At 42.2% G+C, this 15362-nt stretch overlaps 2 protein-coding genes across 2 annotated transcripts in view; both read left to right on the forward strand.

Annotated features, from left to right (window-relative positions):
- The first annotated feature begins 348 nt into the window (after nucleotides 1–348).
- Nucleotides 349–818, forward strand: LOC147888211 (uncharacterized). Its single transcript, XM_087393304.1, has 2 exons — nucleotides 349–559; nucleotides 646–818. Exons 1-2 carry the CDS (start codon nucleotides 397–399, stop codon nucleotides 816–818), a joined length of 336 nt encoding a protein of 111 aa, XP_087249430.1. The 5' UTR covers nucleotides 349–396.
- Nucleotides 819–5560: 4742 nt separating this feature from the next.
- Nucleotides 5561–15362, forward strand: part of LOC147888212 (uncharacterized) — a 44480-nt gene continuing 34678 nt past the window's right edge. The window contains exons 1-3 of the mRNA XM_087393305.1: nucleotides 5561–6041; nucleotides 6123–6183; nucleotides 6277–6419. Of these exons, the coding sequence (XP_087249431.1) occupies nucleotides 5611–6041; nucleotides 6123–6183; nucleotides 6277–6419 (635 nt within the window). The 5' untranslated portion in view covers nucleotides 5561–5610. The remainder of the gene's footprint in view (nucleotides 6042–6122; nucleotides 6184–6276; nucleotides 6420–15362) is intronic.

Consider the following 15362-nt stretch of genomic DNA (forward strand, 5'->3'; position numbering starts at 1 on the left):
GTGGAGGGATTGCTTATGTACCTCCATCCAACAAGGAGGAAAAGCTTGGGGTCTAAGTTGTGGATGTCCACCCAAAAACAACGAAAAGTAGGGGGATCCAAGCAGTTTTCGAAACTAGTTTCGCCGGCGAAACTAGTTTCGAAAACTAGTTTCGCCGGCGAAACTAGTCTTCACTAGTTTCGCCGGCGAAACTAGTCTTCACTAGTTTCGCCGGCCAAACTAGTTTAGGAAACTAGTTTCCTTCTAGTTTCGAAAACTAGTTTCGCCAGCGAAACTAGTTTCCTTCACTAGTTTCGCCCTCGCCCTCGCGTCGCCCCCCTCCACTCTCAAGACCTCCAGCTCCTGCTTCCTTGGACTGGCTCCGGCCCCTTCGTCCTCCACGAGTTCGGAGATCCCATGGATTGGGCCGTCCGCCTCAGCGTCTCCCTCGCCTCTGCTGTCACCGCCTACCGCTTCTCCTACACCATGGCTGCCCTCGCTTCTCTCTTCTGGCTCTGGGCTCCCATGTGGTCCGCTGCTTTCCGCAGCTGCCATCTTCGCCTTCGTTTTCCCCACGCAGGTGCTCCTCCTTCTCTTCACGATTCTTCTCTCGTGCCTCCGATTGCCTCAATCATGCACTATGACTGCAATTGAGCCTTTTCGCAGGTGTTTGGCGGGCCAAAGTTCTCGCCATAAAGTCCGTTCGTCGGCAGTCATTCCCTCGGCCTGCTGACACTCCCTTGCAAGAGTTTTTCCGTAATCTCAGGCCATCTCGATCATCATTACGTATATTGATCGGGGATGACAGCCCGGCACGTCTACAGGTTGGCATCAGTTAGTCTTATTCGTAGAGGAGAATTATCTGCCCAACTATCTAGAGCACCTTTCCCCTGATTTCGGGAAAGATCGACTTCAAATCAAGGCCATTCGACTTTTACGAGTTACCCCTCTTCCCAAGTTTCGCTGGCGAAACTAGTGAAGACTAGTTTCGCTGGCGAAACTAGTCTTCACTAGTTTCAGAAACCTTTATCTCCTCCACCTTTATCTCCTCGACCTTTATCTCCTTTATCTCCTCGACCTTTATCTCCAAAGCTTTATCTCCGCCTGCGTCAAACCTTTATCTCCTCGACCTTATCTCCAAAGCTTTATCTCCGCCTCCAAAACTTTATCTCCGCCTCCTCGACCTTTATCTCCGCCTCCAAACGCCTCCGTCTCGACCTTTATCTCCGCCTTTATATCCGCCTCCGTCTCGACCCTCTGCCGCCATCCCTTCCCCTCCTGGAACATCTCCGCCATTTCTTCCCCTCCTTGAACATCTCGCGAGGATTTTGCCGCTCGAGAACTGCTGGGAGCTTCCCCCCATCTTCTTCGAGGCAAAATTTTGGAGTAGGCGTAAGTCTTCAAAGCTTTGCAGTAAAATTGCAGTTTGCTTCTCGATTTCGGTCTCCAAGTCGGAAATTTTGAATCGAAAAAGCTGAGTGTCGCCTCTGCTTCTTTGCCATCCCTGCTGCAGTCGTGGGCTTCTCTTGCTCCCAACCTCGCTTGTCGGTCTCCCTTCCTTCCTTGAATTGGATGCTTTTTTGGCAATTTTTTGTTTGCCAATACCTCGTACTCAGACACATTCACCACCATGGTAGACATGGCTCCGACGTCCAGAGTCTCCACGTAATGTCCTAACTCATTGATGTCAATCTACTATCGACGGGCGCACTTCATAATCGGAGAACTGCTAGAGAAATCGCATACTTAGAGAAACACGAGGCCTTCGTTGGGCACACGACAAGAGCAATACAGAGATAGAATCGTGCTAAATAACAGATTTAAACGATTCATCACGAGTCATATGAAGCGCGTGCATCTTGGGGAAAAGACTTGGCAAGGGTGGTGAAACAACGTGCAAAGCAGGAGATGGATGGGGAAAATGATCTAAAGAGAGCAAGAAGCTGGAATGAGGACTAAGGACGAAACAAAGAGCTATAGAGAGAGAGAGAGAGAAAGAGAGAGACAAAAGGACAGATAGACACAGAGAGAGAGAGAGAGAGATAGGGAGGGGGGTACCAAAGGTGTGAGGATAGGAGGGATGGAGGAGGTGGGTTGTGGTGAATTGAGCTGAAGAGAATGGATTGGGTTGGATTGGGAGGAGGAGAAGGTCTGAGAGTGGGAGTGAGAGAGAGATGTGTACCGGTAAGTTGTTGCTTTTTCAAAATGATACTGCTTTTCTTCCGGCTCAAGAATCTCCCTCTTGAAAGCCGATAGTCGACACGCCCCATGTGTAGTCCTTGGGATTGCAATTGGAGGACGGATGCTCATTCGAAAGCAGGATTGGGGAGGGATTGGAGGATGGTATGCTTGTTTTAAGGTCATTTTCTAGTTCGGCTCTCTATGAGGATGCCCTTACTTTTCTCCATGACTCTTTTAGCGCATGCGTTGCTCCTATCCTCTCTTCCTCCTGCCCCTCCCCCCTCCCCAAGCACCACCTTGTCGCTGCCCCGCTCTCTCCCCCCATGTTTTCTCTGCCTGCGCCCTCCTTTCCCTACAGCTACTCTTCGAATCGCTCTCTCGGCATTCTTGGGCCGCACTCGGATTGCTGACGGACCAACGAGTGATCTAGGGATTTGTTTTGCAACTGTGATACAATACAAGACCCGTTTTGAACCTATACTTAGACTTTGTTTTATGAAGCTATTTGTTGTGAGCATTCATTGGTTTGTTTGGGGTAGAGCCATTTGGACAGTATGTTGCTATTATCCCTATCTTTGGTTTGAAGGGGGTGTTAGGAGGCAAAACCTTGATAAGGTTCAAATACTTTGGAGAGAATGTCGAATGTTGTAGATGGAGTACTTGGTAATTTATGCTCCCCTATTCAAATACTTCTCGATTATTCTCGGCTATGGTTTCGCCAGCGAAAGTATGATCTTGTCTTCTTCACACAGTGCTAGTTATAGTTGAAGGGAGCCTCACTCATAACACGAAATGTTTATTCTTAACTTGCATTTTGTTATCAGAATAATGTATTGAGGAACTCCATTTTTTTCAATCATTTAAAAGAAGTTTCCTTTGGCAAAACTATGAATGGCATTTTTATTTAATCATTTGAAAGATGGTTACACTCTGTCATTTTTCATTTAATCATTTCAAAGATGGTTTCACTATGTCATTTATTTGTTTTTCTTCTTGTGTAGGTGAGCTTATTGAAAGTTGTGCAACAAATGCCTCCAGTAACTTTGGTTTCTTTTTCTTTTTCTAGTTGCATTTCACCTTTGCATTTTTGCAAATCTTGTAATTGAGTTCTTCGAACGTGTAGAGAAAGAAACGTGATGTGTCTAGTCCTATCACAAGAAAAGGTGGTAAAAGGAAGAAGCAAGAGTCAGAGGTCAAGAATGAACTGAAGGAGCTTGAGCAAGTTGACAATTCTTGACCGAAGGAGCTTGAGCAAGTTGACATTGAAAATGATATTGAGGATCCTGGGGACAACAAGGATAAAACTATAGATGATCCATCCAACAAAGTAGGAGTTAAAGATGATGTGGAGGATATCATTCCAGAGTGTGTTGAGAGACCTTCAGGTGCAGATATTTTAGAGCTTCTTACAGTAACTAAAGAAATTCCACCTCCTCGAATTCCCTTGTGTCGTTGTCTCATAAACCCAGTTGTGCGTCAAATTAGGAATGATTTGACCATTTTGAAAAGAGCATTTGAAACAGAGGGATACATTCCGACCAAAGGATCTTTTATTCTATCTATCAAAATGCCTGATGGGTCTTCCAAGGATGTTGATGATGTCACAAGAGAACGTTGGGACAAGAATTGGAGCTTAGTTAATGATGAGTTTGAATCAGAGATAATTGGCACACCATGGAGCTTTCTATCAAACAAAATGTTCTTCGTGTGGGAAGGAAATCATCGTACGGCATCTTGGATGGAAAGCATAGAAGAGCTTTACACAAATATCAAGTCTAGACACATTAGAGTGCAAGCTCAAATTATTGAACCGGAAGCAAAGGATGAGCTTAAGCTTGTTGCTGCTCTACAAAGATTTAACTTGTAAGCTTTGTTGTTTATGTTTACTATATTGCGCAAGAGGGTTGGATTATTTGAATAATCCTTGAGATGGTAAGTGCTTGTAAATGAAACCAATTTTGATCCATTTAAGTCAATGGTTGCAGGCTTAATGAAGATGCAATTGTTGTTACTAATCTCAAGGATTATATGTACCACACAAGCACACTCGTATCCTGTGATGCTCAATATTTTACTCAGGATTTTAGTGAGGAGGAGAAAAAAGCTATTGAGTTGGCAAGACAGAAAGAGGTTGGAAGTGGACGAAGGGTGTGGTATCCCCTCACCAAACTATTCTTGGGAGGATGGTATTTGCTGTAAGTATTAGTTCTTTAGTTTATATATTTTGCTTTGTGTTCCAATAACATTATGATGAGATTATCTGTTTATGTTGAAAGGGGAAATGGAAATCAGATTTTGAGGCTCAATGCAAGAAATTGCATTTTACTATTTGGCAGATGCTTTCAATAGTCAATCCTTCCCATGGCAAGGAGTGGTTTAATATCCTTTGGAATTTACCATTTGAGGATACATCAATGAAGATCACTTTGGAGAAGCTTTACCAAGTATCAATTGCAACCTGTTCCAAGGCAAAGCAACTATCTATTCTTTCTCTTCTTGGTGCAGATGACAATCTAAAGGAGAGTTATGGGATGCCTATGACTGACCATGGTTTCATACCTTGGCTTGCAAAAGAAGTATGGATGGACCATGTGTTGGCAGATGCTGGGCGATTGCTTGACCAAGTGATGAAATCATCAAGCATTGAGGGTGCAGCTACACTTCCAGACAGTCCTTCTATTCTGGAATACTTTGATGGCATTATAGTGAGACACAGGCCTTTTTTGTTTGAGCCTTTAGCTTCATTGATGACAGTTGCTGTTGTTCCATCCAAGCAAGTTGATCTTACAAATGCCAGCAGACGATTGGTTTATAGGTGCGTTTTGGCTTTCGTTTTCAATGGAAAGATATCTTTGTAATACCTTGCATTCTCTTATATTATCCTAAAAATCATTTAGGTATCTCCATTATCTGGCTGCAAATAAGAGTCTTAAGGTGGTACCATCCATTTGCAAGGCTTGGACTATGCTTGCACCTGCTACTTATTGCATGTACACCTCTCATATTTTTAGAGAGAATAAGCATAAGGATGGTCATATATTGCTTACGGAGTGGGAAAGGAAGCACTGCCCTTGGTGGATCGAGATGAAGGCTGGAACATGTATCGAGGAAGAGAAGGAAACTTATGATCGCCATTTAAAAGGTGAGTGCAAGTCAAACTCGGGTTCGTCGGGCAACATGGATGAGGCACAAAAGAAGAGGCTTGAAGAGGAGCAAAAAGCAATAGTAGAAAAGCAAAAGGCAAGTCATGTGACTCCAAATAACAAACGTGGTGGAAGACCTAAACCAACGGGCACTTCTAACACAGGTCTATTTTCTTATAACTCTTTCTTTCATGTTTCAAAGTGATTAGAAGCTTCCTACAAATTTAATTTAGGGTTCTTTGTTATTGTAGACGATGATCCACGAAAGGAGGAGTCTCTTCTTAGTAAGAAAGTGTGTAATACGGATATGGTTTATGTTCCTTTGTCCACTTTCTCATCATTTGCAACTCGTATCTCACAAGAAAACTACAAAGTTTGGGAGTATGATTATGTATCACTTGGAAAAGAAGTTAAGCAATACAAGTACGATGGGGCTTTTCAAATCATAAGAAATTTTTACCATGAACTTGGTGGCATGAAGAAGTCACGCAATGGAAAAAATGCTGCATGGAGTGTGGATTTTTGCTTGATTGACCTTCCTACAGGATCTATAGTGAGTGGAATCAAGGGTGGAATCCCTGGATGGAACATTCTAAATGAGGAGCATATCTCATGCTCACTTGCTATTGCTTCATCTGTGATGGATGATTATGGATGGACATTGGTGATGTGTTCACCTGTATCCACTTCATTCGTTGAGCGTTTGGCAAGACAAATGAGACTAGAGGTTTCTTCTAGGTGAGCAATATATCACAGTTGATAATGTCTGTTTATGTGAATTGCATTCAGCTATTGGTATCTTATAGTTAGTACATGTAGATGGATCGTGGAGACGGGAGATTGCATTGATGTTGCGGATAATGTTGGCTTTGGTGTCAAGGTATGTCATTTGGCTATTTACATGATTGTCATGTTCTTGTTTGTTCGTATTTTAGTATTCTCCATTAACTTTTTCAATCTATGTTTCATGTAGATTACTGCCTTTCAAATCCTATTGTTCTCTAGGATTGGCAAGAAGGCACATCACTATCTTGATAGGGCAAATAAAGTTTCCCAATCCCTTAAGGTGTGCATGGACAATTATTTCATCACTCATTACTTGCCTTCAAGTGTACGGTGCATAAAAGAGGGAAAGGGTGGACAGTGGCGTGGTGGGTTGGAGAAGAGTAGCTCCATGATGTTGATGTTCATGGAGTTGTTGTGTCCGATTGGAGGCTCTGTGCTTGAGCTTGGTGCAGGTACAGCACCTGGGATGAAAGCAGCAATTCACTCAGTACGTCCATGCAGGGCAGTGGACAATGACAAAGAGATTTGCACAGGATACTTAGAAGGCATGCTTAGAGACAACTTCACAGAGGCAGGGCCTTCAAGTGTGAATCAAGCAATCCTCATGATAGATGATGAGGAGACAGACTATGACTTTGATGCACCTCTTGATTAGTGAGTAATTTATTTGATCTATGTGTATAATTTAAGCATGGTTAGATACTGACTAATTGAGCTTAGTGTTCTGCCTTGCTATGCAGAAGATGTGGCTACCCAAATGGCAGGAGATAGCACATTCGATTATGAGTTGGTGGAGAGGCATCATGGACGTCTAGACTACATAGATGACTTGGCTGATGAGGTCTAGAGAGCATGTCCTGGCTTTTTATGGATTGATGCAAAACTTAATTTCTCATGTTTTCATTATCATCTCATGTAGACCTGGTTTCTTATGGATGGATAGCCATTACCTTCTTATGCAAACCTTAACTTCTTATGGATTGATAGATTATGGCTTCTGAATCATGTGATTTTAATGTTCTTTGACCTAATAATATGAACATGTCATAGTTGTTTTGGAAATGTATGGCAAGTTGTAATTTTTAGGTTTGAATTTTTAGGTGAATTCATAGATTACATCTTTGATTGTTAAAATATATATCCGTCCCTCTATTGAGTTTCGAAAGACTAAAAACAAATAATTGTTGGCAATCTCACAAGCTTGAGGGGAGGTATTAATAAGCATATCTACTTAAAAGTGAACAATGCCACTAGTCCTAATTTTGTTGGCATGTTGAGGCTTATAGAAAATACAATGAATGTGCAAATATAATACACACAACTGCATCATGAGAGCATTCAAACCAAGGGTATATGTCTTTGGCTCTTTGTACCTTGGTACATGCATGCAGTTAATATGAGCGCTGTCGATTGAGGTTTTTAAAAAAAGATATTCCATAAAAAAACATTCATTCAAGTATAACTCCATTGAGTGTTGCTCGGATAATCCGCTCAAGGGTTTCCGCTCATAATATGTACGCACCCTCTCTACAGGAACCATCTCCCAACTCTTTAGGCTAGTCTAATGGACTATCACAGACCGCTTCACACACTCAGATCACACACTGCTTGCTTGTCTCTGCTGACTTGGATGCCCATAGTAACTGCTCCTTTCACTTGCCAGGGTCCTCTTCATCTAGGTATTTGTGCTCTATACAACTTCGCACGACAATTGGGATTTGCCATCCACGTAATTCTTCAGGTTGATTATCACGCTCTTGCAAATCGCCCTTGAGAAAGATACATCACATCCTTTCAGTTGCTCTACTACTACTTGAACCTGCCAGAACTTCATGGTTCCTCTCGTATTAGGAAAGAAGTGAATGGTCTTCTTCAGCACATCTTGGAGGTTTGTTAGCAAGCTAGAAAGCTTGACTCCACCATCTTTACTAATCTGAGTGTTGGGGTATACATCTAGAATATCTTGTCTCTTCCACTGCTTCTCAAAGAAGTGTGCTTTGCAAATTGCCTCTAGGAATGCCTAGCACATTTTCAATCATGCTTTCAATGATGGTAATCTTCTCACCTTGATAGACTAATTGCCCCTCCTTCACGTTCACCTCTTGTACCAACCTTGTGAAGTTTTTGAGAGCATCCAAATTGGGCTTTTGAAGAGAGAGAGGAGCTCCCATATGCCACGATTTCAAGATCAGGGGAGGAGAGGCTCTTGCACTGTGCTACAGAGGGGGAGGAAAGATTGTGTGAAGAGCTCCTGGATTGTGCAGGGTCTATCACGAGGGGGGATAGAAGGTGTAGGAAGATTGCAAGGGAGATAGAAATGGTCGAGAGGGATAGAAGATGAAACAGTGAAGGAAATGGAATAGTGGAGACTTGAGTTTGCAGTCCGAGTGCAAGGGAGAAAGAAACGGTTGAGAGGGATAGAAGACGAAATAGTTAACGGAATGGAATAGCAGAGGCTTAAGTTTATAGCCCGACTACACTGTCAAGGTGAGAGCCACCACGATGATTGGCCCAAATTTTGATCAATTCAAGGCATGAGAGTTACGTTGCATGGTAATGAGTGATTAGAGGTGGTGGCATCTAAGATTCCCAGCCATGTTTGTGGCCTGGCAGTTAATTACCAACCACTGTAGTGGCCCATAATTACTCACCTTCCAATTACCACCACCGGGCTTGTTGGGATATGTGTGATCAAGGGATTGCTAGGAGCATGTGTGCATCCACTAGCAGTCATATGGTGGTGTGTGTGTGTGTGTGTAGAAGAGGCACACTTAGTGCCATAGACCATGACACAGGTGATGATGTAATGCAAAGGTGGGTGGTGCCTATGATTGTGGAGTTCCTATGATTTAGGAGCTACCTCCTTTGATGTAGGAGAGGTGACATTGATTTAGGCCACCCTCTCTCCATTTCTATAAAAGAGGGACTTCCATCTCACAATGAATAGAACACCCATTGCTATGTCTCATGTGTTCTCACTCACCTCCGTGATGAAGCTCTCCTCTCTCCCCAAGTTCCAACATTTGGTATTAGAGCCTCCTTGAGTCCCTAGCCCATTGTAGCTTCAATATGCCACCTCATCATCTTCTTCTCCACCCTCCATCTTCTTCTTCATTTCTACCCTCTTTCTCTCCAAGTTTTTCTTAGCTCCATTCTCCTCCATTAGGCGACTATTCCCAGAGCCCTCTGAGCTGAAGTTTTCTCTGCTTAGGGCGCACCTTTCCCACCAAGCAATTAGGGAGAGATGCCCTCTACAGCATGTGCCGACATGATCTCTACTCGATAAACTTTCGAGAAATTCTGTTTACTGACACAATATTTTGCCAATTCCTCTTAGCCACGGGTGGCTGACAATATGAGCTTGTTGCTCATGAAATTTGAGCTCAAATTCTTGCTGGAATAAGGAGAAACAAGCAAAAGACCAATTGGAGAAGGCACTACTATCATGAGCAATGTTACACAATTTTTGGCAATCCTCTTTGCTGTTGGAAGTAGTCCTTAGTAACAGCTTCCATTTGCCTTTGAAATCCCTCTCAAAGCTTTTCTCTTCAACTTGAATTGCACCCTCCAATTTCAGACTGCTCAATTTGGGGGTAACAGAGATATCTGCTTCTAAGATGAACCATTGAATATGGTTAAGTGCTAGAAAGTTTCATTATTATGTCAGTTATCTTTGGTCTTTTGGATGTTTGACCATTGGAAGTGATCTGAGGCATTTTTTAGTCTTATCTTTGGAGCACTGTCCTATAGTTTGATAGTTTTGGTAAATGCTCATAATGCATTTATGTTTTGAATATGCTTGAATGTTATTTTTTGAAGCAATAGACATTGTATTTCCTTTATGCTAAGAGTTTGGTGTATCTAACTATCTCTCCAACCAATTATACTTGTGGAGAAGGAGACTTATTTGTGTAAGGGACTAGACACTACCACATTAGTGGTGGTAAGACCTTCCCAATATGCCTTCATCATATTGTTCCTTTAACATTGATTATGTATCTCAGAGGAAAGCATTCCAAAAGAAGCCTAGAATGAGAGTAAAGCCCTGTAATGGTGAATATTTCATCAAGGTGAACACCAAGAAAAAGATATGTGCCTTCTGTGGAGTACCCAATCATACTATGGAGTATTGCCATCTAAAAAGGTTTTCTCTATAGCTGCTCTCCAAGAGACAATCCCAAGAAGAGGAGAAGAATGAATCCCAAGAGAATGAAGCATTTCATGTGAAGAAGAGGTGCATCAACAACAAAGAAAATCATGCTGAAGGAAAGACTCCATCAACAAATGAAGAATCAAACTTTGTGGTAGAAGACAAGGACTATGCCTTTTGAGCACTTTGTCTTTTTTTATTTTATTTATCATCACTTGGTCATGTAGTCAATTTTGAGGTTCTTTGCCTGGATTAGTACTCCAAAAAGAATGTTATGGTTTTGCTTTAGTCCATTTAGTCTTTGTAAATCACCTCTAGTCACCATATGATGTAGGCCATGTGATGTGTGTTTGCTCCCATGGTACCTCTTGCAGACATGAGAAACTAGGTCCACACAAAGGCCTATGATTAATCCTTGTACATGCAAGAGAGAGAACCATTTGGGGGGGTCTATCCCATTTTTGTAAACCTTGACCCTTGGGCATCTTTGCTAGCATGAGATCCTAGACATAGATTTATCCTTGACCACCATGAGATGGCATGAGAAACTATGAGACTAGATGTATCCTTGACATAGCATGAGGCAAACCCTTGAGGGGGGGTATGTTGGGATATGTGTGATCAAGGGCTTGCTAGGAGCATGTGTGCATCCACTAGCAGTCATATGGTTGTGTGTGTGTGTGTGTGTAGAAGAGGCACACTTAGTGCCATAGACCATGACACAGGTGATGATGTAATGCAAAGGTGGGTGGTGCCTATGATTGTGGAGTTCCTATGATTTAGGAGCTACCTCCTTTGATGTAGGAGAGGTGCCATTGATTTAGGCCACCCTCTCTCCATTTCTATAAAAGGGGGACTTCCCTCTCACAATGAATAGAACACCCATTGCTATATCTCATGTGTTCTCACTCACCTCCATGATGAAGCTCTCCTCTCTCCCCAAGTTCCAACTGGGCTTGCATGCATGATTACTACGAGTGTAGTAAATTACCAGTCACCAAGGCTTGCATGCTCAGGAGAGTACTAGAGTGCATGGTAATGAGTGATTAGAGGTGATTAGGCTTCATAATTTACTTTTGTGGGAATTACTGCCTGATGGTGGTGTCTCTCATCAGCCACACCTATCGTGGCTACGATTCCACCGAGCTAGCAAGTTAATTACCAACCACCACCAAAGTGGCCTGCTCACCCACCACCGGCTTAAGCATGCATGATCACTACAAGTGCATTAAAAATTACCAATCACCAGGCTCGCATGCTCAGTAGAGTACTAGAGTGCATGGGAATGAGTGATTAGAGCTGATTAGGTTTCATAATTTACTTTTGTGGGAATTACTGCCCGGTGGTGGTGGCTCTCATCAGCCACGTCTATCATGGCTATGATTCCATCGGGCTAACAATTAATTACCAACCATCGCAGTGGCCTACTCACCCAACACCGGGCTTAAGCATGGATGATCACTACTACGGGTGCAATAAAAATTACCAGTCACCGGGTTTGCATGCTCAATAGAGTACTGGAGTGCTTGGTAATGAGTGATTAGAGATGATTAGGCTACATGATTTACTTTTGTGGGAATTATTGCTCGATGGTGGTGCGTCTCATTAGCAATGTCTATCGTGGCTACAATTCCACCAGGCTGGTAGTTAATTACAAGTCACCACAGTTGCTTGCTGACCCACCACCAGGTTTAAGCATGCATGATCACTATGAGTGCAATAAAAATTACCAGCCACCAGGCTTGCATGCTCAGTAGAGTACTAATGAGTGATTAGAGGTGATTAGGCTTCATGATTTACTTTTATGGGAATTACTACGTGACAATAGTGGCTCTCATCAGCCACGTCTATCGTGGCTAAGATTCAACCAGACTGGCAATCAATTACCAACCACCACATGGCGTCTGCTTCATGATTACCAACCTGTCTCGGGTGGTTCTTAAACCCACCTACAATTAATATAGATGGAACCTCAGGCTCCAATGACCACGGTTGCTCAAACTGTATAATATATAAGATCTGTGGCATTTGGCATTTTACTACGTTGCTCTCATCCACCCCTGCTCTACTACTTTACTCCACACCCCTCTTCCAGCTCTTTTTCACCCTTGCTCTACTTTTCTCCACGCTCCCTCCTCCAACTCTCATCACTCATCTGCTGCTCACCCACTCATCTTCACCATGCCTACTACCACCCCCCCTCGATGCACTATAATCCCCATGTTATCTGCCTTCTCATATAAGATGATTGTGTTGCACTCACCTAGAGTAGAAACGTTGGCACTAGTGGAGACCCTTCGTTCCCACAGTTGATTCCCCCCATATCTACATGTCACCACCTTAGATGACATGCTCACCTCTGGCCTCTTTATGGCTGTGTTGTATGGGTTCCCCCTAGACATCGACAAAGGCCTTAGTATTTTCACAGCAAAGTACTCTCGACTTTTTGGGGGGGTCGTAATCTGAGTTCTGGCAATGTGCATGGTCTTCGGCCTCTTCATCGTCTTCTCCTTTGGCTCCGTAAAAAATTTTAATGCAACAATCTAGACTGGCAAAAATGCTATGTTGTACAAATTCCCTCTTTCTCAGATGAGGCTCATAACCAATCTACAATGGCTAGATGTAATCTTTTGGCCTCTAAGACTCTCAACAATCTTTTGGCTCACTTGATGTAATGTTTTGGTCTCTAAGGTTCTCAGCAATTGCTGAGTTTTAATTACATTTACGCAATCTCTTTTTATTCAATTTGAGGCTCTCAGTATGCACTGTTGTTAACTTTTATATTTGAATGGTTATGGTCGCTAGTTGTAATCTTTTGACCTTTAAGGCTCTCAACAATTGCCAAGTTTTTATAAATGTAAGATCCTTTGTTCAATTTTTGCTTGGTATAAGTTGTTAATTTTTATATAACCTGATATTGGATGTAGATGTACATTGTAATCTTTTTTGCTCGATTCTCACTCAATGAATTGTAGTTGATTATTTGGATGGCACCACTGGGCCTCCAGTCACCACAGTGGCTTAGAATACTTTTGCCCTCATTTATATTTACTGCAACAAGGACTAAAATACCAATAAAGTAGGACTACAATTTCCTTTGTTTATGACCAAAATAGCACTAAAATAGCTCCAACAACCCACCATTGTGGTTGCATGGAGATACATCTAGAAAATGCAATTGACGATATGGCCCTTGAGGGGTCCCTTCTAGAGGCAAGGGCCATATCGGCATGCATTATACAATATCCATGATGCCAATGGATAGATATGGCATGTTGATATGGCCCTTGCCTCTAGAGGGGACCCCTCAAGGGCCATTTCGTCAATTGCATTTTGCTTGGTTGCACAAGGAAATAAAATCTCCTTGGTATACAAATATATAACTCGAAGAACCAATGCAGTGGCTATCATAGATCTCCTTCTATTTGCCAGCATGCTAGTCATCATAGACCTTGAATTTCGGGTGATGACAGGTTGTCCAGCTAAAGACTGCACTAAGGTGATGCTCAAAATGATATATTGCATCTCATTATTACACCAAAAACCACTGCGGTGGTGTCTCCAAGCCAACCTATGATTTGCATGGGCAAAGCTATGGCAAAAGGCTACGTGATGACAGGTGGTCAGGCCAAAGACTATGCTATAGCAGTGTTCAAAATGATAGATTATGTCTCATTATTACACCAAGAACCAGCATGGTGGTCTCTCCAAGCAAACCTTGAATTTTAATAATATGCATGGGTGCGGTGCCCAGTGAGACAGGTGGCAAAGCTATGGCAAAAGGCTGTGTGATGATAAGTGGTCAGGCGGCTTAGGCCAGAGACTCCGCTACGTGAAACAGTGCAAAGATGCACGATGTAGTGCAAAGCCACTATTTGTCAAGCTTTGCATTATTTAAAATAAATAGATTGCATCTCATTATTACGCGAGTGCGGCATCATGATGTCGAGAAATTTTTCAAGAGAGCGCGAATCCATGCAAAATCCAATTATTCACCCAGGAGTGCATCGCATCATGGTCCCAAAATGGCCCTGAAAATAGTTCTGCGATTGGCTATACCCAAGCAAATGTTGACCCTATATTCAAAAGATGATTAACTTTGAGCAATAATTTGCATAGTATACCACCATTTTGGATCAAAATGATCTAGATGAAAGATCACATATGCTCAACATAAAATAGCAATAACAATAAGCACATCATAAATGCTTCAAAGGGAGGTCATGATATATTAATTCATTTTTCCCTACCTCCTCATGTTATTCAAGAAGAACTAAAATATTACTTCCATTTGTCCAGAGTCTATGACAAAATCCCACTTCTATCTTTCATCACTATAGTATTAGGACCATTACAGATAACTTTAAAACCATTCTACATCAAAACTAAAAAAACAAAGTTATCTAAAAGATATTGTGTATGATCCCACATAATCTAACTCTACAATAGTAATAAGATTGTCATCTAAAGTACTCACTCAACTTTCTTTTATGAGGTTAGCTATGATCTTATAATCAAATGCGGTCCTCTTCAAATCGATGAATTCCAAATAAAAGTGTTGCCCACTAATGATGGATAATAAGCATACCTCATAAGGCCACTAATCTTGTAGATGGATTTTTAGACATCTTCAAATGAGCATCCTTTCACCATAGTTGGAAGCATAAACTATATATACAAAGATAACAATGAAAAAATCTATGTACAAAATCACACAATCATGAAGAGAGCATCAAATTCAAAAAACCCACACCTCTAAGAACTTAAGCTGACCTTGAGAACGGAGGTGACTAAACTTATTGCTTCATGTGTAAGCTTTATCCCCTGTAGGAAGGCCCAGGGAAGCTAACGCTTTACTCGGCCTATAGCCAAGAAGCGCTGAGTTACGCTTCACCTGCCCGGTTCTTGAGGGAAGTAGAAAGGGGAGGTCGAGAGGGCTATAAACCAAAAAGGAAAGCCCCCCTTTAGGAAATGCATGTGTCCCATTAGTGATGCAATGGTTGTGTTGACCATCACTTCCTCTCCTTGGTGAGAACCGCAGTGCTTTAAAAAGCATAAATTTGTCACCATAACTATCTCATTGTTTCCACTTTTGTCTCGTCCTTGTCAAATCTCTTTCATGA

The sequence above is a fragment of the Dipteris shenzhenensis genome, chromosome 22 (genome assembly GCF_047967505.1).
Source record: "Dipteris shenzhenensis isolate YYH24624 ecotype China chromosome 22, Dip_SZ_1.0, whole genome shotgun sequence".
In the NCBI taxonomy this organism is placed as follows: domain Eukaryota; kingdom Viridiplantae; phylum Streptophyta; class Polypodiopsida; order Gleicheniales; family Dipteridaceae; genus Dipteris; species Dipteris shenzhenensis.

Bases quoted from the DNA above. Each gene is read 5' to 3' on its own strand.
- LOC147888211 (XM_087393304.1), top strand. From the start codon at position 397: ATGGATTGGGCCGTCCGCCTCAGCGTCTCCCTCGCCTCTGCTGTCACC. The intron at 560-645 runs GTGCTCCTCCTT...GCCTTTTCGCAG, and splicing joins CCTTCGTTTTCCCCACGCAG to GTGTTTGGCGGGCCAAAGTT.